General features: G+C 38.0%; 1 protein-coding gene across 2 annotated transcripts; it reads right to left on the bottom strand.

Moving 5' to 3' along the window:
- Positions 1-6741: 6741 nt before the first annotated feature.
- KLF5 (KLF transcription factor 5) lies at positions 6742-24517 on the bottom strand. Of its 2 annotated transcripts, none has more exons than XM_077806912.1 (3): positions 23647-24517; positions 22844-22903; positions 6742-7205 (listed from the first exon to the last, which is right to left on the bottom strand). In XM_077806912.1, the coding sequence occupies exons 1-3, from the start codon at positions 24503-24505 to the stop codon at positions 7027-7029; spliced, it is 1098 nt and encodes a 365-aa protein (XP_077663038.1). In that variant the 5' UTR covers positions 24506-24517; the 3' UTR covers positions 6742-7026. The 2 variants fall into 2 exon arrangements, with proteins under 2 accessions (XP_077663038.1, XP_077663046.1); XM_077806920.1 differs by lacking the exon at positions 6742-7205 and adding an exon at positions 18726-18849.
- Between the last annotated feature and the right edge of the window lie 379 nt (positions 24518-24896).

Raw genomic sequence — 24896 nt, 5'->3', positions numbered from 1 at the left:
AGTTTTAATGGCCACTCCAATTTTATGATAAAGCCACTCAACTTATGTTTGTAGTAATTTTGCAGTGTGTGAAGCGGCTCTAGTCATCTTTAGTGTACAACTCCCAAGGACAAGTCCCTCATAAAACTGCAAGTTTCAAAGAGATTATGCCTCTTCTTTCCTTTTTCTTTCTATTTTTTTTTTCTGGTTAAAGAAAACTCCTCTATGTTCCACGTGGGACCCTGAGGAGCCTCCCCAATTTATCCCCCACTTAAACCTACCTTCTCAAGCCCCATGTGTCACCCTTCATCCAGCCAGGGCAGTTAAGAAGGGATTCCTCTTCCTTTCTGCTTTTTGTGGCAATTCTCTGGGGCAGATGCTGTTCCTTTACTCTGTGGTAAATGAAAACCAATTCCATCCAAATCAATGGAGTTGCTGGGCATCTACAAAAAGGTAATAGGAGGTCACATTAGGCCTTTTAACTCCAGATTGTCAGACAATTTACCAAGTGCCTCGCTCACCTGGGCTTTTTTTGAGCCTGTTCTTTCTCTGTGCATTTTTGAGGTGGCAGAGGAATACAAATTTAGTTAATCCTGCTCCGTCTCACTTAAATGTGAGACCAGGGCTGTGGCTTCACTACGAGGCTTTTAGCGGCACGGCTGTACCACTGCACCTGTGCTGCTAAAAGGCATGCAGTGTAGTTGCTGTTAGTCAGCAGGAGAAAGCTCTCCTGCCGACAAAAGCTTCCACCTCCCATGAGCAGCAGCCGGTGTTCACACTGGCACTTTTCGTTGATAAAACTTTTGTCGTTTGGGGTGTGTTTTTTTTTTAACACCCCTGAACGACAGAAGTTTTGCTGATGAAGTGCCTGTGTAGACAAACCCTAGGAATCCAGTAGGGCATCTTTAACCCACCTCAGCCAGCCGGTCCCTTGCATTCTTTTGTCTTTCAAATATTTTTCAACCTTTTTTTTTATGATTTATTCTAGAGTTTATTTTACATGTGATTTTATTTATAAAAAGACAATGGGTAAAATTTTCAAGAGTGCCTTAGGTGCCTATGACCCATTTGCAGAAGTTGGAAGTTAGGCACCTAAATACCTGTGAAGATCTGAGCCCTGAGACCAACTGACTTCCTATGAGATTTAGGCTCCTAAGTGCCTAACTCACATTTGAAAATGGGATCTATTTGAAATTGTACCCATTAAGGCATTATATCAACCCACTAAAATACAGTGAAACCAGACAAGAGACACATATCTCCACTTATTAGCCAACAACCTGTGTTAAGAGACCAGCCTATACATATGCTTAGTACTTCTAACCACAATGGTACAATTCTGTGCTACCTATATTAGAACGCCATCTTCAATAAGCAAATGATTCTTGCTGCTCTCTTGAGATGGCACTAATAGGTGTACATCCCTTTTTCCTTCTTTATTACACTAGCTAGATGTCTGCACACAGCTCAACAGTTAAGGGAGGAAAAATGTTGGCCAACGTACCGGTACAGGCGCTATTTCATACTCACAGAGCATCCAAACCTTGGTCTTAAAGATCCCAATATAGTCAACTAGATGGTGATCTGGTTCTCTTCCCCAGAAGGGTAAAGGACTGAGATGAATCTTCCGGACTTTGAACCTTTGCTTTTTCAAACCTAATGTTTATATCACTAAGCCAGGCCCACCAGGAAGCTGAATGAACAACATAGGCATGTATATTTAGCTGCTTGCAGATCGGTTTCATACCTTGACTTTGCTGTAAGATCAGTCTTTTTCTATGAAATGTTAATGCTGTATTTAAAATATTTACTCTCAATGCCAAAATATAAAGTACTTTGAAAAAGGCACATTTGTCCATCTCACCCAATGTATTTTCTGAGCAGACATCAGATTTTTCTTATTGGAGTTATTGAGACAAGAGGGAAAGAGCTGGGAAATTTGTGGGCTGTGGAACTTGGCTAATAAAATCAAGTTTCTGTTCAGCTTCAGAGACAGCACAAACAGTTCAGAACCTGATCAATGTGACTAGAAGAAAAACTCCTGTTACAATAATTGCTCTAAGAAAAGGAGTACTTGTGGTACCTTAGAGACTAACCAATTTATTTGAGCATAAGCTTTCGTGAGCTACAGCTCACTTCATCGGATGTTTTGTGAGCTCTAGCTCACGAAAGCTTATGCTCAAATAAATTGGTTAGTCTCTAAAGGTGCCACAAGTACTCCTTTTCTTTTTGCAAATACAGTCTAACACGGCTGTTACTCTGAAACCAATAATTGCTCTAGTCTCAGTCCTCACTTTGTCTATGTGGGGTTCACAGATCTAGGTGTGTTCTGATGATAGCGGTTATAACATTTGCACATTGTAAATGATTTACAGACTGGTAAATGTATCATATACATCTTTGCTTCAGATCAGCAAACTTCATTTAACACCCTGAACTCTGCTGCTTTCCCATTCAGCATGCAGAGTGAATTACACTCACAGGAAGCAACATGGGGCGCTCTCTAGGGGACTGCCTGAAAACATCAATATCAGAACAATCATGAACAAGTTAGGGAACATCTACCAATTAAAATATGTAACCTAAGCAATATAAATATGCAAAGCATGTTATAATGTAGACAGAAGTTTAGCATGTGCACTCACTGTGTTTAATCTATTTGCAGATGGTACATACTAGAATTAGTTGATAGACAAGACTTTTTTTTTTTTTTTTTAATACTTTAGCTTCTTCAAGATTACTGAAAAGTTCCTTTACACAAGAAATTAGCTGAAATGTCCTAAGGCATGGTATGTACTCTGAAAATGCTCACATTTCATTTGATTGCTGCTGTTAATGTTTCAGAAATGAAGTAAGTTTTCCCCAGGGGATATTCAGCATGGTTTACCCATTTGTCTAAGCTTCTTCAAAGGAGGAACAATTCTTAGTTATATCTTGATAACAGCAAAAGAGAAAAAAGCAAATGCAATGTTAGGAAAACAAAACAAAAAAAGGCATGGTAATTTTAATAAAAATCACATTTGAAAAGGAAACTGCTACTATTTCACAACAGCTATGAGTTGAAAAGAACAAGAGGCCATCCCCAAATCAGCTTCAATTGAAATCGTATTCCCACCCCCCCCCCCTTGCCTCGCCATTACTGCTGCCACTTCTCACCTGCTTTCTGTAAATTAGTTTATTTATATCAGGTCTCCATTACAGATGAGCTGGTAAAGTAACTTTGGATCAGTTTAGGATTCCACAGGCGATCAGAGTTCAGCCAGGATTAGGATTCAGATTTAGAGTTGATATCAAAATCTTGCAAGATTTCTGGCACCTTGCAAGGTAGAAGTCTTATAATATTGGTGGTTCTTGGGAGATTTTTGTTCTGTTGGACCAAAATCATCCTGCACCTGAACAGAACTGGAAAACAGTTCCCCTCTGAATCTGATCCAAAGGGTTGATTTGGATTCAAAGCCAGATTCTCACAAAATTATTCTTCTATAGAGTTTTCATTCAGGTTCTAGTCTGTCTCTAATGTCCATTTTGAAAGTACCAGGTTATCAAATTAAGTAGTTCTTTAAAATAAAAGTTTGCTGCTTTCACTGACAAAAGTTCAGAAGCCCAGAGAAAACTGAAGACTTTTTAGTATTGGGTTGCATCATTCCACTCTGAAAGACAGCCGAAGTGAAAAACCCAATTCAGCATGAACTATGGGCACAATGCTGTATGGTGTTGATAGACTCCTCACTTGTTAACACACTGAGCCCATTAATGTTCTGGAATGCATCATGTTATGATGCCTGGGTACATCATGTGTATCTTTCATTATGTAAATACATTTTGAAACTACACTAAGTCTTATTCTCCAACATAAATCTGATAGTTGGTCACTAGTTACACAGGATTGTGTGTATATAATATACATTATTATAGACAATTTCTCCACTAATTAATAATTTCATTGGCATTTTTCTATTGTAAGGTGGGATTTTGATTTGTGGAATAAACAAGCCTGTGATTATGAGATGTGGAAGGCATCAGTGGGGTGGGGGGGGAATAAGGAAGTGTGGGGGGTGAAGATTAGGATATAGAGTATGACAAAGGCTATGGGCAGGTCTACACTATGGGGCTAAGTTGACCTAAGTTATGCAACTTCAGGTACGTGAATAATGTAGCTAGAGTCAACGTACCGTAGGTTGACTTACTTCCATGTCTACACTGCATGGGGTTGAGGGGAGAGTTTCTCCCATTGACTTACCTTATGCTTCTAGTTCTGGTGGAGTACCGAGTTGACAAGAGAGCAATCGGTGGACGATTTAGCAGGTCTTCACTAGACCTGCTAAATCAACCCCCAGTGGATCAATCACTGTGCATTGATCACCCGGTAACTGGAGACAAGCCCTCAGCCTACACTACAGTTTGTCATTCACAGGTGTGAATAAAATCACACCCCTGAATGACAAGTTACACTGACATAAGTGCTGGTGTGGACAGTGCTATGTTGGTGGGAGAGCTTCTCCCACTCAAAGGGGCTGGAGTAGGTAAGCCAACAGGAGAACTCTCCCGCATTGGCTTAGAGTGGCTACATTAAGGAGCCTACAGCGGCGCAGCTGCATCAGTGCAGTTGCACTGCTGTAAACTCTCAAATGTAGCTGTGCCTTCAGTGATTGGAGCAAGGACTTAGATGTCAGGATTCAATTTCTCATCCTTCCAGAACCTTGGAAGGAACTCCCTAGCTGTTGTGTCTTCGTTTGCTCATCTGTAATCTACATAAACACCACCCCTATGGGATAGAATAGTGTGAGAGGATTGAGTCATTAGCGATCTTTGCATTAAGATGCTGTAAGTGTAAAAATCTACAGGGTCAGCTCTATTGTAGTTTGTGTTCCTTCCGGAAAGTACTGGTTTTCTTGAACAGAAAGAAGCACAGAAAATGGGTGTAACCCATTAGTTGCATGTACACATTTGTTTATATATTTTTATAAGTGACTAAGCCTCTCTCCTTCAATAGGAAAAGATCCTGAAATGGAGAGAAGATGGTGGATAACAGTATATACCTGTCACATAAAGTTGACAGAGCTGCAGAACAGATGTAAATAAAATAATAGCACCATAAAGCTAGCTCTTATCACTTCATATGTACTATTTCAATTGTAGTGGTGCCCAAGAAGTGCTAAGTACTTTCGAAGCAGAAAATGATGGTCCTTGCAATGAAGGACACACAGTGTTGCCTCTAAGAATTCTATTATTTGAAAATCAATATGCAAAGTCACTGGTAAGGAGCTATACAGAGACCACTCACGCATATTCATTTTAGGCACTTGGTTTTATTTTATTTTTCAAAAAATTGTCTTTATATATAAACCATTTCATTCTCTCTCAAAACATTCTACAACTATACAGCTGTTTGCTCCATCATTTGCATAGGAAATACCACAAATACAAAAATAAGGGGGAGCGGGGAGTAGGTAAAAAGAAGCAAAACAGTAACCAATTTATGCATGTGTTTCCATGTATAAACATTTGAAGCCTTACAAAATTATTTACATCATTTGTCAACTATTTACAATTAAGAGCAATGTTTCTAACTATAACAAAAACTATAATTTATCAAGTGTATGTAAAATGGTCTTAAAAAATGTCTACCATATACCACAAAATAAATAAAAAAGACAAACAATAGTTTTAACAAAGCTATGTTTTCCTTTGAGACCCTTTTTTGGCTTTTTGGTTGTTTATTCCACCTATTAGTTGACAGCATGAAATCACAGCTTGTGAATTGCGTATGTGTATTAGTTGTTTCCTTTATGTTGTAGATATTTTGGCCAAGTCCTAGGAAGTGTAACCTCATTTTTTGGCCCTTCATTTCCTATTTCCAGACCAAACGCTGTGGACTAAATTCACTGTTGGCATAAAAGAGTAGAACTCCTTTGACTTCAGTTGCATCTATTTATGTCAGCAGTGACTTTTGTCTGGTGTGTGTCAATGTTAACAGTGGATTAACTAAACTGCACTGTAATTTTAAATAAAAATTACTATATCCTTTACCTTCTGGTAAATTACATGCAACATCCACATGAAACTAGATCATACTAGTGCTAAACCAGATTAACATGTCAGTCTATGAAAATTGCATCCTAAATCCTTCTTTTTAAAGCGATACTAAGTTTAGCTTTAGTAAGAGGTTTAACATTCTGTATATTGTAACTATCCTCATTATTTAAGCTTCCAACATTTGCAGTTCATTCTAAATGTTTTGCCCTTTTAAGCATTTTGAAAACTCAATTGTGTTTTGAATATTCAGTGCACAACATTTATGTTAACAGGTACAAAATGTCCAAATGGCTAGTTCACTTTTCTTCAGAAAATAAAACTAAGTTGGTAATGTTTTGAGAGGTATTTAAATAAATTTAATTGAAAATGTGCCATATTATCAAATGTACAATGTCTGAATTTTCAGATGATTTCTAGAAAACTTTTGTAATAAACCTTAAAAGCTGATTTGCATATTTACAAAATCGTTGTCATAGCAAACATGCAACATACTGAACAAACTTTTTGTTCTATGGCTGTTTATGAGTTTTCTATATATTTTATCTCCATAGAAAGACAACATTTAAAAAAACCACACAAGTACTAAATATGTCCAGTAAAAACCTGACAGACCAATTCATGGCTTGTCCTCTGTGTTCATTCATCTATGCCCTCCCATTAATTCATTTACTAAACATTGCCACAGTAATGATAGTGCTTTGGTCAAAACACCGTAAGAAAAAAAAAAAAATCTATAATGATGCAATGTGCTGAGACATAATACTTGAGATGAAACCTGCTGACTAAAGTCATATACATGATCAGAGCAAACAAAATAAATGACTGAACACTCTGGTACTGTGGTATAGTGTCTTCCCTGTTTCCTCATAAATATACAAAATATACATTTCCAGTTTCTTTGGAGACTTTATGGATAGTCCATAGTCAAAAACTAAAATTAATTCTAACCACATGTTGAGAGTCACTTGGAAATTGCATAGATACAGACAGCCTCCACGTCGAACCCAGTGTTTAGTTCTGATGTCTCTTCATGTGCAGAGCCAGGTGGTCGGAGCGAGAGAAGCTACGATTGCACACAGCGCACTGGAAAGGTTTGGCCCCGGTGTGCTTCCTGTAGTGGCGTGTCAACTCATCGGAGCGAGCAAATCTCCAGTCGCAGCCATCCCATGTGCATTTGTATGGCTTTTCCCCTGAAACATTGGGAACACACAGAAACAGATGGTTAGTTGTGACTCCGCAGAAGAAAAACAATTAACGAGAACTCATTCTAAACGCCAATAGTTTGCGCTTTAAAGGGGCTGGGGGAGTGCTCATAGTTCCCGATTCACAGCTATACTGAATACTTGCAAGTTAATCTTTGCTACAAGTTCACAGAATTTTGTTCTTGAAATTTGTGGTAAACAGATGCCACTGCAGAGACCTGTAAACAAACTAATTATTTACCTAAATTACAAAAAGTAAAAAATATACACCTAGAAAATTATTACATGGAATTGAAAAAATTATACTCTTGCCCCTCCCCCCCATGAGAGGCGGTAGAGAGCATGATACTATAATCTGCTCCGATTTAATATACAAATTATTAAAAAGTTACAAGACTCATACATTAAATATATTTTTAAGATCTAGTTTAAATGGAGAGAAAGATTATTTATAATATAGAGGTTTAAGAGCTTCTGATATGTAAGTAAAACTAGAATTGGTTATGCAGTATGTAACTGTAGCAAGGTGCTGGTGCAAAAGCACCTAATTAGCCCCTGCTCAGTCAGCTCCAATCAGGAAAAACAGATTGGGGCTGATGGAGAAGGCCTGATGCTGGCCTGAGGATTGGCAACACTTGCTGGCCTGACAAGCCAAGGGCTATAAAGGCTGGGAGGGAGCAGGAAGGGAGGACTCCTAGCTGAAGGCTGACTCTGCCTGTAAAAGGAGGTTAAATAATCCTGTAAATCTTGTAAACAGACACTGGTGGTGGGATACTGTAGGTAAATAAAGACATGGGTGTTGCACAACCCTGAAGCCTCTCCGAGCCTTATTGGGGGCAGCAAGCGGGCCCCAGGAAGAGGGGCGGGTCATGGACCCTGTTAAAGTAACAAATACAACAGGGATAATATTTTCTAAAATAAAAAAAAAAGTCAACTAATAACTGCAATAAAATCTTGTGGCCTTCTGGCTCAGGACAGCTGTATATAGAGGAAAAATATCTAAAAGATTCAGGCCCAAGTTTTCAAAATTGGATGTCTAGAATTAGGTGCTTACACAGCCAGATTTTTCAGAGGTGCCAAGCCCCTGCTACTTCTATTAACTTACATGGATGTGGAGAGTGCACAGCATCTCTGGGAAAAAAAAAAAATCTGACCACATTTATAGAAGCGCTTAATATAGATTGAAATGCCCAGCTTCAGGCAGCTAGATTTGAACATGTTGACCAAAATACCTCAAGTATTTGCATTAATCCATTTCAGGATTGAAAATGGGACATTTTTCAGCACACCTATAATTTGTAGTTATGTTTGTTGAAATACTGGGGAAATACCAAGTCAGAAACTTAAGGTGATTTCTCTCTACAACAGGGAACCAGTTATTTAAACAACAAAACATTTATCTGCTTTGCAACTGTCATGTATGTGATGTCACTCTAAAAAGACAACATATTTTTGATATAAACGGAGAGCTAGGATTGCCTATTTATAGGATCACTGCTAGAGTGATATACACTGAACTACTCTACATTCATATCAAAGTGTCTTTAGATTAGGGCTCTCGAATTCTACTTTTTTAAAAAAGTGTTACAAGTAACCCACATGTTAACAGAGAGAGAAGGTGGAATTTATTAAAGCACTCAGCTTTGACTTAACTGTGCTCCCATTGAAGTGAATGGTAAAAGCTCCATTGACAAATGGGAGCAGAGTTAGGCCAGTGCCAAGTGGTTTGGAAAATCCCATCCAGAGTATGTTGTGCATCACCTTCCTCCTAGTTTTGATCACATGGACCTTCCCCACTCCTGTTCACGTCCAATAACAATCCTCACAAACCAACTACAGCTACTTGGAAAGTATTTTAATGTAGGTTTAGCAGGTGGAAACAAGTAAGAAAGCCAGCACCATGTGACCAGACAGCTTGTTTTGCACTATCAACAGCCCAGAGAACACTGTGAGAGAACCCCCATGTCAGAAGATTAAGCAATTCAGCAAAAATTAAGGTTCTATTGTTTGACCGTAGAAGAGCTAAATCCCTTTTAAAACAATCATAAAATCCATCCTGCTTGTAGAGTTTATGATGCCTTTTATGTTCAACTAATAACTCTTCACCTACTGCAAAAGGAGAGACTACCCCATCTTTATGAATGGGAAGTAACTCCACATTGGCAGCACATTCACACTGAACGGAACCTACACCAAAAAAACCAGACAGAAAAACCAGCAATTTCTTAGTGCGCGAGATAACCAAGATTTATTGATATCACTATCATCCTTGAAGTGTATCATTCTTTAAAAGAAGCACATTTGGCGCCTGTAGATCAGGCCCTAACTTTTGTCTGTGTCAGTAGGTGCTTGCGCCCTGCCCCCTCCCGCACCTCAATTCCACCCCTATTGGATCCCTGCCCAAATCCCAGCCCTGGGTCTACCTCCTCCCCCAAGCACATGGCTTTGCCCCCCTCCTCCCCCCCCCCCCAGGCTTCCTGTGCAAAACAGCTGTTTCACAGCACAAGCGCTAGGAGGGAGGGGGGAGAAGCAGGACCCAGCGGCACACTCAGGGAGGAGGTGGAGCAGAGGTGGAGGTGAGCTGGGGCAGAGCTGCTGGTGGGTGCAGAGCCTCCACCAATTTTTCCCCTTGGGTGCGCCAGCCCTTGAGCACCCACAGAGTCAGCACCTATGGCCTGATTCAGCTCCTAGGAATCTAATGAGATTCTTTCCATTGATGTCCATTCCATTCCAATGGAAGATGGTTTAGGCTGCAACCAGTTATAGCTCAGTATTTGCTCTGTATGACTGTGACCAATGAGCACGGTAAGGCATCATTTGTGATCGTACCTCTGTCCCAGAGAAGACATACTGTAGATTAAAATAAGGATATTGTCTAAACCTGACAAGTGAAGCACTACCATTACCAGAAAAGCCAGTTGACTTAATGTATTAGAATCCCAGAGGTATAATGGCTGGAGTCCACTACAGCACCTTTTGCAGTACAGTAATCATCCTTCCAATATCTACACTGGGTCTTCCTATAACTTGCTCCATGGTTATTAATGCAATCTTTAGAACATTGCAGAGGACATGGACACAGAAGAGGCCACTTGTAGGTCTGCTTTGTGGTAAAACATAAGCATACCTCTTTTGTGGAGCTCAACAGATGTGCTTTCTTTCAGAATGACATTATTAAGCTTTTTGTGATCTGACTTCAAACACTTTTTAAACAGATGTTTTATTTTGCTTATGACTAGATTTTAAAAAATAAAATAGCAACCTAGATAGTGTGGCTGTCTAGTAGATACATGTATTCTTTTAATATAGTCTTGTATTAAAGGCTGCCTTCTTGTACTCAGCACTTCAGTTTTCCCAGCCTTGCCCCATAGATAGCAGCAGAGTGGGAGACATCTCATTGGGAAGGACCCATCATTTGAGGATTTTTTTTTTTTTTTAAAGAGTTAGTTTTGTTTTGGGAGTGGGATGGGGCTGATTTGGGGGAAAAAAAGAGGGGGGGAGTGTTCTACTAACTGGAAGGGAGGCTGTGGATATCTACATAGACTGGGGGTCTGGTGAGGGGGTGAAAGAGACAAAAATTTCTCCACTGTTCCTAAATTTGATGTTTATATCAAAAGTCACTTCTGTTTTCAGTTCAGTTTTAAGAGCTATGTTACTTGCCACTTGGTGGTAAAATAAGTTCAGAAGGACCCCACCAGTTGGAAGAGATTTAAGAGGTAGCTCTATACCCTGCTAGAAAAACAGAAGAGAAATTTTTGATTTAAAGAAAAATTCCTGTTTCTTTCACCTCAATCAGATTTGACCCTTTGGCCAGTCTCCCCCCCAGTTTTCCCTCCACTGAAATGTCAACAATATTTTTCATTAAAATTTCAATAATGTCAACAAGCTCTAGTTCCCAGCAGGCAAAGTGGGTTTGGTTTTAAAAGTGGCCACTATTTACAATGCTGCTGCTATTCTTGCAGAGGTGGGGTGGAGTATCAGGAGTTTTATGTATGCCTGCACTGCAGCACACTGAACACATCTGCAAAACCGCTTGTGTAGCTAGTGTCTACTGTGCATACCACCAAAGCCAAACCCACATGTATTGCTGGTGGGATGAAATAGTAGTATGCAGTCTTGTAGTGCATAAATTACCGATATTCTGGACAGCACTAATTTATGTGGCCTTGTTGGGCATAAATTACTAAATATCCCTGTGAAATCCTGATTCCATTGACGTCAACAGCAAAAAACAAAAACCCCACACACCTCTCATTGACTTCAGTGGGTCTTGGATTTCACCTCAGATTTCCAGGGGAACATCAGCTGTTCCCAGTGCCTACCCTCATTGCTGCTGGTTATGTCATCTTATGTCACAAGACTGTGGGAAGATTCATAGCAACATGGCAGGTTATGGCAATGGCAGCCTAGAGAGCTATGTGCTGCTGCTCCTCCCCATGCTGTCATAGCCCCACCCTGGCTTCTCCAGACTTGAGCTGTGAAGAATTTCATTGAGGGTATGCATGAAGGGGACTGAGTAAGTGTAACCCACACCTCCTGGCTGTGGTGTTGCACTTTATCTAGTGGCACCAAGACCACTTAGAGAGATAAAAGGAGTCTGCCCTACAGCCTTACCTAACAGCCAGTTGGTCTTTAGCTCATGCTGTAGAGGCTCATGCACTAAGGTCCCTGGTTCGATCCTGTCTGCCAATGACCAGGGTCTGTCGGCATTTCACAAGCACCTCACAGAGTTTGTTTTGAACACTACTTTTTATGTACTAGAAATTAAAGCCATAACACTGCCCTTCACCCCTACTATGGCTAGCAGTGTGGGAACTGAGAACTAGAAGATGTATTTTTAGCTCCAGTATAAAGACCCAGCTTATTCTGGAGAAATCTAAGAGGTGAAATACTGAAAAAAAAACACAAAAAATAATAATAATAATCTATGTTTGTGATGCTAGTTTCTGTTGGAAAGTTCTTGAAGTGAATCAATTTGAAATGTTTTTCTTTTGGGCGTGGGGAGGGAGAGGCAAGTGAAGACAGAGCTTAAAAACTTGTTTAAAAAGGAGAGCAAAAGAACAACTAGCCCTGGTACTGTTTCATCCTTCCCAACCCATACACACATTTGTGTCATATTTAGTGGGAAGAATTATTTAAGTTCCTGTGGCAAGGGGAAAAAAAAGATTCCTCAAGTTACACATTTTTTAAAAAGTCATTCTGGTTCTTTGCTATACCGAATTTAAACAAAAAAATAAGCCAAGGAACATTCAATGCTTTATCCACTATTTTCATTAGCTACATAGTAATGTAAGATTTGTTTACTTTAACAATTGTGTGCAATACAGTAGCTGTACAGTTTCAGAAATATTTGGTTTCCTCCAGTAGTTTAAAACTTCTATAGGATGGTAAACCAAGAACGCCATTGGCCATCAAATACTAATGTACTATAGTTCAGTTACTGGAACATGATCACTTTATCAAACAAATATTTCACTGTAAAAGCAAAAAAACAGCTAACTCCTCCACTTCAGGGGAGCTTCCATGGGATTTGTTAAAATGTCAACACTGTTCAAGTAAAACACCATGGAGGAAGCTGGTACCGACTTCTGGCCAAATAGCACACTCCAGGCCTTTCTTCCAAAGCCAGAAATATTATACACAGCTCTTCTGGGAAGCAGAACTGCTTTCTGTTGAATTATGTTTCAACAGGATAGAGGTTTCATACATTTAATTGGATTTTTGCATCATCTCTTTCCAGTATCACTGATTTTAAGTATTTTGTTAGGCATCCACATCACAAAATGTATTTTAAGTTCCTCAACTGTTAAATATGTATCCATTCTCTAGCAAAAAAAATTGTATAGGACGTGAAACAACCTTGCACTTTAGTATAAGTGTTTAAAAAAAACTTTGTTGAACATTAAACTAGTTTGGAATTGCTTTAGGAGAAAGCACTTAGCAAGTGATAAGGAAAATGTAACTTGAAAACTTTCTTGTAACTCACTTGTCTTTAAAGCAAATATTAATGGTGTAAAGGTTAGAGAGATGTCAAAAGGAGGCTTTGATGTCCATAGGAGGCATGCTACTGAGTATGCAAGCCTTCTCTGTTACTTCACACACACACACACACACACACACACACACCCCATTGCCCAAGTGATTCCCAAACTTTGGCCAACAAAGCCCTTGCTGGTCACTGCAAGAGAGCTGTCTGGTCACATGGAGGTGGCCCTCCTTAATTTAAAAGGCTAAATCACATTAAAATAAAACTAAAAATACATTGAATATTATCCTAATACTACTTCTCTACGTAAGCAACTGCCGTAGATGCCAACTCGACGTTATTCAGTCACCAGTGGGAGAGGAGAAGCCCTGCTCTATTAAAATCGTCAGCAAAAACACCATTTAAAAAGACACCATTTAAAAAGCCCCAAATAATTAATGAATTTCCCATTGACAATACAAGAAAATATGCTTCTGTTTAAAAAAAACAATAAATAAGTGACTATTTAATCAAAGAGTTATTTATATAGCTGGGTTTATCTTTAAAAAAGAAGCTAAAAATTACAGGGCAAGTTTTTCACTGTGCTGCTTACAATCAGGCAACTAAATTCATATTTTCCCAAGACACTGAGCATTCAATAACTCCCACTAGTTTCCACTTGAACTGTGGACACTGAGTAGAGTTGGGTGGAAAACGGTTCTCGTCTCACACATATTTGACAGTTAGAACATTTTCTTATCCACCGTGAATTGGGATGAAAAGTCAAAATCATTCATAAATAGAAAAACGAATTCCCTTTCTCCACCTGAAAACCCAGTTCAGGTCAATTGAAACATTTTGTTTTGTTGATTTAAAAACATTCCATTTCAAAATGTTGACTTTTAAAAAACAATCCTTTTAAACTTTTCAAATTAGTTTAAGTTTCCAAACAAAGTCATTTCAAACTGGAAAATTGGAAATTTTCTTATAGAAAATATCAATGTTTTGTTTTTGACAATTTCAATTCTCTCCTCCTCTCCCTCCCCCCCCCCCCCCCCCCAACATTTTTTCAAGTTGGGAAATCCAACCAGATCCTGTTTTTCAAACAGTTTTGGTTTCAACAAATGAGCATTTCCTCGACAAAAATCAAAAAGTTCCCAACCAGTTCTAGTGCAGAGTACCTTAGGGGAAGAAAATAAAATTAAACACACCACACACACCAAACCATACAGCTTAATTTTAAGTAAGCACGTTTGAAAATTTTGGCCATAGCCTACAAGTGTACATGAAGTAAGACTACCGAGGGAGGAGGGTCTGAAATGTTACCCCACTGTCCTGTGTTTTGTTGCATGCAGAGCACAAAATGTGTTATAAGCAATTTACCACCACATGTTTGGAACAGCCACATTATGAGTGAATTATACTGGTCAAAGGATTGTCCATTATTTATATTTGACAATTCTGAAAAGTGTGGTAAGTGCCTCACAGTACAGATGAGAGGACATAAGGTGAAATCCTGACCCCATTAAAGACTCCCAGTGACTTCGAAAAAGGCCAGAACTTCATCCTGGGTCCTACTCCAAGCTAGTTTCAGACAAGACAGAATGGTGGGGGAGGGGACAATGGATAAACAATATAGTAAGCATGTTCAAGGAAAAACAGCAGTAAAACAATAAAATGACCTAGTTACTCATTAATTTTAAGAGAAACTAGATTGTGTTTTAGAACTTTTCTAGGATTCTAGTTTTCATATCCTTCCACCTCTAGAGCCAGTTTGCTTTAGTTACCAGATACGTTGAGGCCTTGACAGAAAGATTAGAATTAATCTTTTTCAAGTTCACCCGAAATAGCTTTTCTGTATAATATGGTGTAATGATTTTAAGCCTTCCTCTCTGACTGGACTAGAAGTAGTTGCTGGTGTATTTGTCTCTACCCCAGCTCTCCTATGGAACATAGCAGGTTTCCAGCCATGACAATTTACCAGATACAAAACATACACATACACACACACTTTTAAGTTTCCTTTTAATGTGCAGTATAACACTACTTGAAAGGTGCTAATCAAATAAATACAATATTTTAGAACCATATGACAGGAAGCATTACTCTTGCTGATGGGGGAGGAAGATCCAATTACTGGTTAATTAACCAATATTTTGATTTTCTTCTATCACAAAATGTGTAGAGACAAGAAAAAAGTTAGTATTAGGTAACTGAAGAAGGTGGATATGCACAAAAACGTTATTCTTTGTGACTACAGACAGAGAAGACATTATCTCCTCATCAACGAATAAACATTCAGAATTCCCCAATGCTCTGAAGCACTCTTATTTTGTTAAGTGTTGTCTCATTCAGCTCTAGGATTACTGAGGAATCTTGACTGACTTGTGAAGTTGTTTATTTTCTCTCTGGTATAACGTTCTGTTTTAGCAGAGGTGGTCTCGCCTCAAGAATATATGCAAACAAAAGGCAGAGAATGCTAATTTTTAAAAAGTGGATTTATAATAATCCATGCCATCTGCTATGTGTGTGTATTTACATGTCATATGGGAGAAGAGGGTTTCCTCATGCATGGTATGGTTGCCAGAACTGCTTTGGAGTTTTCACACCTACAGCTCTGGCACTTGTAGGGTAAGAGGTTTCCCCTTAATGGAATGTAATAAGTTTATACTATGATCCTTAAGATTGCCACCAACTATCTGTATATAAAAAATTACCAAAACAGTAAGTTAAAGCCTTCTTTAACTGAAGGCTAAGTACTGTATACTTGCCAAATGAAAGGTTTTAATGTGTCTTTAATCAGAGTTGTTAGAGATCACCGAATATAAATAATGCAGCCTGACAGGACAGGAATGCTGCTACCAAGATACTCAGACTAAACTAGGACATTACTTAAATGTTTCTAATCTTTCACCAATGGGAGGTTCATGTCAGCTAGTAAACAACCAACAACATTCACCCCAGAATATATTCTGTGGAACTAGAGGAGATTCAATTGTCCAAGTCAAGCTCAGACAATTACAATATGGAATGTCTAATCAAATAATGGAAAGTTTTAATCACTGGCAATTGCTGTGAATCTTCAACTGTATTAGCATGTGCTGGTCAGCCTCAAAATGAACTATATTTAAAGCCAGTCTCTTAGGTCAACAGTTGCCTTATCAGGAATCAAATATCCTGGAAATGAAGTTTAATCCTCTCAGGGAGCAATTGACAGAAAGTTTTTAAGCTTTCATGCTTAGAGAGACTTTCTAGGCTTTTAATCAAGAAGAGAAATTGTTGGACTAAAAAAAAAAAAAATCTAAAAATCTAACATGACTGCTCTTCACCTGACACCTACTTGAATTAATTTTTTATAAAATTGTACCTGGACAGTGGGAGCTTTATTACAGTGTTCTGAGTCAGTCATATCAGAGAGTCAAGCCTATGTTGGTAAGACTTTGCTTAAAAAAAGTGCACAATATGGTAAAACATATTTCACTAAAGCCATAATTGGAGATAAAGAACCAAATCAATTAACCCTCATGGCCTACAGTCATTCATGAAGAGTTTGAAAGACATGTTACTTTCCCCAAAACACTGGTTTTTACAGGATTGTGATGCTTTTCCATTTCTCCCACAAGTAACTAATGGATTTATGCAAAACTCAAATAAAAGATACCAATTACTCTCCACTACTGCCTAACTGCTCTTTTGAGCAAGTTATTTCTGCCTTAACATCTGCTGATCACTTTGTCCACAGTATTTTAACTTTGCTCCACTTTTCATTATTCTAGTCTATTAATGACAATGGTTTACATAAATCAACTTTAAAGTGTTATCTCTAACAGGGAAAAACCAAAAATCTTTCCCTGAAGAGTATATGAATAAAAATGAAACCCTTTTACTGTCATTTCCAAGAGGCAGGCCCCAAAAGATCTCCATGATAAGAATTACCATATTTCACACATTTTAAGTAATTTTCTTTGAAAAACTAAAGTGCTGATAATTACAAGAGTCAAGCACATAAGGAGTATTAATGACTGTGAGATTAGCCTCTTCTGCTCTGTGGCTCCAGTGCATCTAGGGTGCTACTTTCCAAGATGTTACAAATGAAGTCAGCATATTGGTAGGACAGCACTGTGGGTTAAGGCACAAAAGATTTGGGATCAATTCCAAATTCAGACTTCTTGTGTGACCTTGGGCTTGTCACCCTTTTGCTCTGTGCCTTAATTTCCTATCTGTAAAATGTGGGCAATACCACTTCCCTACCTCACAAGGATGCTGTGAAATGTAATATTTCCTGTTAGGTGCTTCATAACTAGGGTGATGAGGGCCATACAAGTCACTTCTGGGGAAGGAGCCAGCACCTAGTCCTCCTACCTCTCCTGCATTCTCCATTGTCATTGTTTCTAAGATCAAGCCACGCAAGCTGAATGCCTATCATAATGCTCACTCTGTTTTGGAAGGCTGAACCTCATAAGCCCCTTTCCCTTGAGTGGTGAGAAGGAAAAAAGAAAAATTCCCAACTACTGCCGGGCTCCCTCTTACTAGCCTTCTCTGTGAAGAAATCCTTGACCTGCCTAAGCTGAAGTGGAGGAAAAACAAAACTGGCCCCTCTAATAAGAAGGCAGTAAAGCCACTGGCAGTTGTGACCCTCTTGTCAGACTTCTTGCCTTTCCCCAGATACATTTACAAAAAGGACTGCAGGAGAGCTGGGCATGTTTTGCAGAGGGAGAGATATAGATAAGATAGAAAAGGATACTTGGGAAAGGAGGAAGAGAAAGAAATAGGAAAGGTGGGGGTGGAGGGAAGAGAATAATCACTAAACATTAAAGTAAGATTAAAATGATGAAAAAGAAAAAACCAGCATCGAAGGGGGAAAATGGAGTGAAGCAGGGAAAAGGCAAAGACTCAAAAGTAATTGAAATTAATATCAAAATATTAACAAGTGACTGTGACTATCACATACACACATTTTGGACTAAATGTACACCTCCAAAAAAACCACACAATTTCCCCACAGTTCAACAGCACCTTTCATGCGCACATGTAGTTTATAAACAGTACCAGGTAAAATATACACAGACATGTATAGGTCTGGTAAATTGAAGATATAAATTCCTATGGGCTGCTCAAAGCCTGTTGTCCACCACTGGTTCTGACTATGACTGACCATCAGTCCAATTTTGGATCTACTGACATGAAGCCATATATTAAAAAGCAAGCTTAACATCTTGAGGCATTGAATAAGTTAACAGTTGTCCCAAGCCAATATAAGCATTTGACATAACTAGCGATGTTGAAGTATTTTGACTTAATCTCATTTAAGGAAATGCCATTTCTCTTGCGGTATCTAGGCTTTCACTTCCCATCACCACATACAAGCTAGATCTATAGATAGAGAGATGAAATAGTTTCTAACATTAACTGCAAAACTATTAATGGCAAACCCAACATGTGATCAGAGAACATGTCTGTACAAAGACTATGTACAGAAAACCAATATGCAGCTGAAAAAACATCCTCAGTGTGTACCCTGATGTGTACAAAACAATGACGGCGTTTCCTCTAAATAGAAGAGAATACATCTCTGAAACGTGCAGCTGCTCACAGAAATGAAGCACTGGAGTCTACAGGTGAGAACTCAGATTTCAGTTTTTAAAAAGACAAGCATATCAGTACAACCTGGAAGGGGGGGGAGAATAAAAAAAAGAGGGTGGGGAAACACGGTAGAGTTGTTAATGGGGGAGCTGTTGACGTATGTTCAAGCAACATGAAAGAAAGTTAATAGAGTGTATTTATAATGCACAATTATCTGCTTTTCTTTGACATTTGACAAGTTTTTCAAGTTGGGCACATACCTTAAGGCGCTAGCATGAACAACTAATTTTACTATAGTGTAGCCTATAATACAGGTGTTTAAAAAAAACCATGCTTTATATGCTGGTTGCACAATACAAGTTATGGAACTAAACCTGTCTTATGACTAATAGGTTAATGTATTTTAGAAGAAAAATCCCAATTATAAAGAGGTTGAAGAAACCTCTCTATACTGAAAGATGCTCCTGTATGTATACTAGCACATACTCGTTTTAAATCGGCTAATGATGGAGGATCAAATGCTAATCCATTCTAGTAAAATAATGCACTGAAGTGCTTTTAAGATGTTACCTAAGAGAACTTGACACCTGATCCAAAATCGTTCAGAGAAGGATACAAAAATACATTCTGTACCTTTGTAACTTGGCAACAACAGCTTGTTTGCCTGTGTTCAATTCTGAGGCTACCAGCTTATCACCAGTTAGAATTCCCTCCATAATTTTAAAACAACTGAAATAACTAGCCTTAGAGAGAGATGCCGGTTTCAGGAACTACAACAAACACAGTAGCTTGATTATTTTGGAATACAATTGTCACCTAAAGGATTAAAAGTTTTCATTTAAAAAAAAAAAAACAGGTCCCTGGAACAACTCCATTAAAATGAAGGGAGCTTTACCTTCTTAAACCAGGGCTGGATTTGACCTACCCTTTTTTAAGAAGAAAAATATAAGGGGGGGGGAGAGACGCTAAACTCTCAGCCATTTCTTATGACCTCATAAACAAGACTTATGAACCTGCCAATTAGTTCATATTTGAATGAGGAAACAGACTATGGCTCACATTCGTCTTTCAGAAATAAGATTTTCCCTTAAATTTGTTCTCAAAGAATGTCTATTAAACTCATTGAAAGCCATTCAGGAGGGAGACACTCCTAAATAAATACCGTGAAAGGCTGAGATTTTCCAATACAAAAGGAAAGGCATAAGGTCTGTTTTGACTTTTAATGGCAGACAAACTTTGCTGCAGGCACTTTTGAATTTTAAAATGACAGATTGCTGAAGAGGGTGGAGACTGTTTGGGAAGAGAGAGATTGCAGCCAATTTAAAAGGTATCGTCAAGAAACTAAGAATAAAGAGAAAACAACTTCAGTGGTCCATGATTACTAAAGAACGGGTTTAGCCAGATAAACAGGTCTGCTACACCCCTAAGGGATTTGAAAGAATATCACACAAAACTTTATTAAACTGGATTAGGTGAGACTCACCTATTAAATTTAAACTTTGAAGGTAATTACTCCATAAAAGTACAGGTATTTTTAAGATTAAAAGAGGAAAGTTTAATAGCACTGCATAAATCCAATTGGTTTAAGGGTGCACACAAAGTAAGGGTGGAATTTATACAGACAAACTCAAACGCGTAGACAAAGCGCAATGGGTCTGATATTTCCCTTTTGAAGTCAAAGGCAAGATTCCCATTGACTTCTGAGAGAACTGGGCACCTAGTAGATCTCCATGGACTTCCCTGAGGTTATGGCCACTTTTACCAAGGCAGAATTTAGCCCTTAATCTTTCAGTTCATTAATTTATACAGCACTGGAAATGTTAAATGGTGTGCTTGTGTTCAGACACTTTAACTTTGCACACAAGGATGTTTAATTTAAAAACCTTGGATTTTCAAATGGATATTGAGAAAGTGTCAGACTTATTCATACTCTACAATAAAAGGTAGGTAACAGGAAATGGACTAACATGTTTGTATATTAACTCTCTGGATAATTTATCCCTTCATTCCCCTCCCTAGAAGACCCTTTGTATTAAAGGCTTACTTAAATTCACTAGATTTTATCTGAAGCAGCATTCTTGTTTCTATGAATAGATCAGCTTCCCTGACCTTTGTACACTTAGCCACACTGCTGAGGTCAAATGTCTACAGGTAAAAAAGGTGGAAAGCAACATTAACCTTACTCATCCATAGCAATAGGTATTAGTGATCACAACTTTGGTAAATTCTTGTACATAAAGAGAAGTATGTTAATTTTAGAATTCTTAATAATCAATACTATTTAAAGATATGAAAATAATTACACATACTTCTGAAAATTTTAAGAGTGATTTTCATTTTTACAATAACTTGATAAAATTACATTAAGTTTTATTTTTTGGTCTGTTCCAAGAGTCACAGCATAATGACAAGTTACACATTTTCAATCTAATGTTGGTTTAAAAGTAACAGGGCAGTGGCACCCATTCTTTCCTTACTAAATAATCTGTAAAGTAAGATGAACGTTGCATTCTATTATATTAGTCACGTTTATATCCTCATTAAAAAAAATTAAATTACTCTCATTAAGCTAGCTGGTAATGAGTGATTATATGTATCACAAAATGATTGTAACAATATTCTTGTTTAGTCTATTGCTAGTGGAGAGCACTGACCTTTGCAAAGTTGCTTTTTATTTTTACTGTCGCTGTAATAGAGATAACTACTTCATTTATGAAAACTGGATTTCCATAGTAACATTTAGCCTGGAGATATTTACAGTAATCCAACAATCCACTCATAGTAACTGTTGAATACAAGGCCTTTTTCCATAGAGATGAAATACATTTTGTTAGATCATTGCTCATGTTAAGTTTTGTTTTGACTTTTGCTTTTAAACTAAGATGAAAGTAACCATGTCATTCACACAGTACAAATTTAATGTTGACAGGCCTACTACAGTAAGCCTTTTGCTTTAAGTAGAACCATAAGTTACTCTGATTTGAGGATCATGTGTCCACGTGTAAGTATTTCATATTGGAGTACAGATACCGCAACTAGATTTAAAGAAGATAGTGGCTTCTTTAGCCTAGGTTTCTTTGAAAAACTTTGTAATTTACATTTCAAAAGGTTCAGCTAAACTGCAAAAACAATTTTGTAACCAAGTTCCCTGCACAAGAATTATCCCAACCTGTTACACAGTTCTCTTGTGATGTCAGACTTGGTTTAAAAACCACCACACATGCATCTAAACTGAGCTATGGTTTGGACAGAACGGTAGCAATCTCTTTCCAATATGTGTTTGTAACACCCATGCATGTCAAGTAGAGAACCCTTAGTTCACACTGGAGTCAGTGAACCAAAATTCACTCCTCAGTTTATACCTATGCGGGTCCATTACCTGAGATTGCATGCATGTAGTTTCAGACAGGATTCGGTCTAGGATATGACTATATAGGTTGAACACCTCAACACGGTTTTTAAATTTTCTTACCACTTTAGTAACTCTTCACCAAGAAATAAAAATGAGAAGTTTGTATTTTTTTTAAAAAGAAAAGTATTTGGTTTTTAAACATGCACATTTAATGCTGGAGAAAGAGCAAATGGAGAAGAATTTTGGAGCTCTACTGAAATCTAAGGAGAAAAATCTAAAAAAAAAAAAAATAGTTCTGTCAGCACTAGTATTTAAAGTACTAAAGCCAAAAGAAATGAGAGCTTGTTTATTTAATTAAATAAACTGAGATAATCATATTTATTGTGCTTGATTCAAGACTTGCGGGAGAAAAAAAATCCAATATCAAAATAATTTTTCCTTTTAAAAAAAGCGTTTTAGAGAAAAATTGAAGGTTTCAAAGGGAATATTTTGCTTGTTTTCAGTTCTTGAGAAACAATTTACTATAAGGAATTCAAAATAACTAAACAAAATGTCTTAAGAATAAATAGGCAACTTCATTTTATTGACCAAGTTGGTTGATTTAATTGAACTATCTACTTGAACCTAGCCCATTCTGCAAAATCAAAGAAAGAAAAGATGACAAATCAAACACGTTTGCTTTTTTTAAAGATTCATAACCAAGGAATGAACAAGGAAAGTACATACCAGTATGAGTTCTCAGGTGAGCTTTTAAGTGGGAAGACTTTGTATAAACTTTTGTGCAGCCTAAAAGAAAAAAAGTGGTTGGGGGAAAAAGAAAAAAGAAAGCACATCAGCAGGGAGACTGTAATGCTCTAGGTTTGTTGATAAAGTCACTCACTCAGTCACATTATTCTGAAAATATTTAAACTTACTACCTTGTGGCAGCACAATCATTTGAAATTCCACATTATTTACTACAGAAAGTTCTTGTGAGGGGGTTGCTTTACATAAATCAAGAGAAAAAGCAATACTTAAGATTCTGGAATCCTTAATTACTTAGGATGTTATACAAAAGGATAGCTCCCACAATCTACATACAATTGAGAGTTCACATTTAAATTACATCTGCTACATGAAGCCACACCTGTTATTCAATGATATATGAATGTCACTGATGAACTTCATTTTTTAAAATGTTTCTAAAGGACTCTGTGTCTGATCTTTCCAGGGTATTACTCAATATCACTCTTATTTACCATAGTTTTACACTGATTTTTTTTTTAATTCAGCATTTGTTGTACTATAACATTTACTACATTCAAGATAACATACCCTGAATTATAGTTGAAAGGAAACTAGTTTCTATTTAGCACAGTGTTGACATTTTATATTTGGGATCACATATTTCATGACTGAATGATTAACTTCTGGTGCTAGATTAATCTTTTAGTCTAGCATACAAAATGGATGGACTGCAGGAGGGGTACATATTTGGGTTTTTGAGGAGAGGTTAAACAAATATAGCTGACAACTGAGGAACTGCTTACCAGGATAATCACAGTAGTGGATACGTCTCTTCTCAAGGTCCGGGTTACTCCTTCTGTTGTATCTGACTGTCTGGATGTTCTGTGAATTTATTGGCATGGCCACCGGTAAATTTGGATTTTGGATTGCCAGCTTGGAAGCTATGGTCGCAGCATAGGATGGAGGAGGGGTTAAATTTTGTAGCATTTCTGCTTGTCTATCAGGACTTCCGGGCTCTGAACTTGGGGGTGAAGGAGGGAAGTAAGTGGCCTGTGGTTGAAGAAACTGATTTGGCATTGCGTATGTGCATTGGGGGATACCCTGGAATTGTTTCATTGTAGTCTGTGGAATAGCCGAGGAAAGAGTGTTAAGGCCTGCCATGGCTGATGACATGGAAACATTGTTAAGAGAGTCCATTACTGCCGCCTGCGTAGTAGAATTGGGCATATCTAAATCCGGTGAACTCAAGAGCTGATATAACTGGCCCTGCTGGGGTGTGACAGAAAGATGAATATCTGGAGTAGGAAGCTCCTGCTTGATGAAAATGTTGTTCACATCGGGAGTTTGGGGAGAGCTGAAGATGCTGGTAAACTCTGGGAGAGCCTGAGTGGGGGTGGGGGTAGGGGCAGTAGTTTCACTCTGATGACTGAAGATGGTAACTGGTTCGGTCTTGATGTGGGTTACACATGATCTCTGGGATTTGTATAGGCCAGTTCTCAGATGAGTAATGTCAGGAAGGAAGACATTCATGTTGATACTATAAGGCAACCCTTCACTGTCAGTGAAGAACTGGTCTACAACTGAGGCACTGTCTCTTCTGTATTTTTTATGTTCAGGGATGACAGGAACTGGTGGAAGCTGAGGTGCCAGATATTTCTCCATTTCACATCTTGTCTAAACACAAACAAAAAAACATAATCCACATGATTTGTTACCAAACAGACAAAACGGGACATAAAGAATGAAAAAAACCAAACACCCTTATGAGTGCTCTTACTAGAATAGCTGTACGAATCCCATCTCTTCCACAGGGAAAGTTTTAAATAGTCAGACTAATGAGACATAGTAAAACAACCCTGCCTTTTATAATTGATATGCTAATCAACAACTCCAAGAACAAATCACGCTGAACAAGGTTTATGCAGAACAAGAGTAATCATCTAAAATACTTTATCATAATATTTGCAATAGGATAATGTAACACAAAAATTAATTCATTCCTACAATTCCTGTACTCTATCACCATTATTCTAAGAAGCGTATTGACATTCTT

This window comes from Eretmochelys imbricata, chromosome 1 (genome assembly GCF_965152235.1).
Source record: "Eretmochelys imbricata isolate rEreImb1 chromosome 1, rEreImb1.hap1, whole genome shotgun sequence".
In the NCBI taxonomy this organism is placed as follows: domain Eukaryota; kingdom Metazoa; phylum Chordata; order Testudines; family Cheloniidae; genus Eretmochelys; species Eretmochelys imbricata.
Note: the sequence above shows the minus strand (reverse complement) of the source record. Positions and strands in the feature narration are given on the sequence as shown.

Excerpts from the sequence above, each read along its gene's own strand:
- KLF5 (XM_077806912.1), bottom strand. The coding sequence starts at position 24,505 with ATGGAGAAATATCTGGCACCTCAGCTTCCACCAGTTCCTGTCATCCCT. Across the intron at positions 22,904-23,646 it reads CCACTACTGTGATTATCCTG|GCTGCACAAAAGTTTATACA; the intron begins GTAAGCAGTTCC and ends TTTTTCTTTTAG. Across the intron at positions 7,206-22,843 it reads TCACCTGAGAACTCATACTG|GGGAAAAGCCATACAAATGC; the intron begins GTATGTACTTTC and ends CCAATGTTTCAG.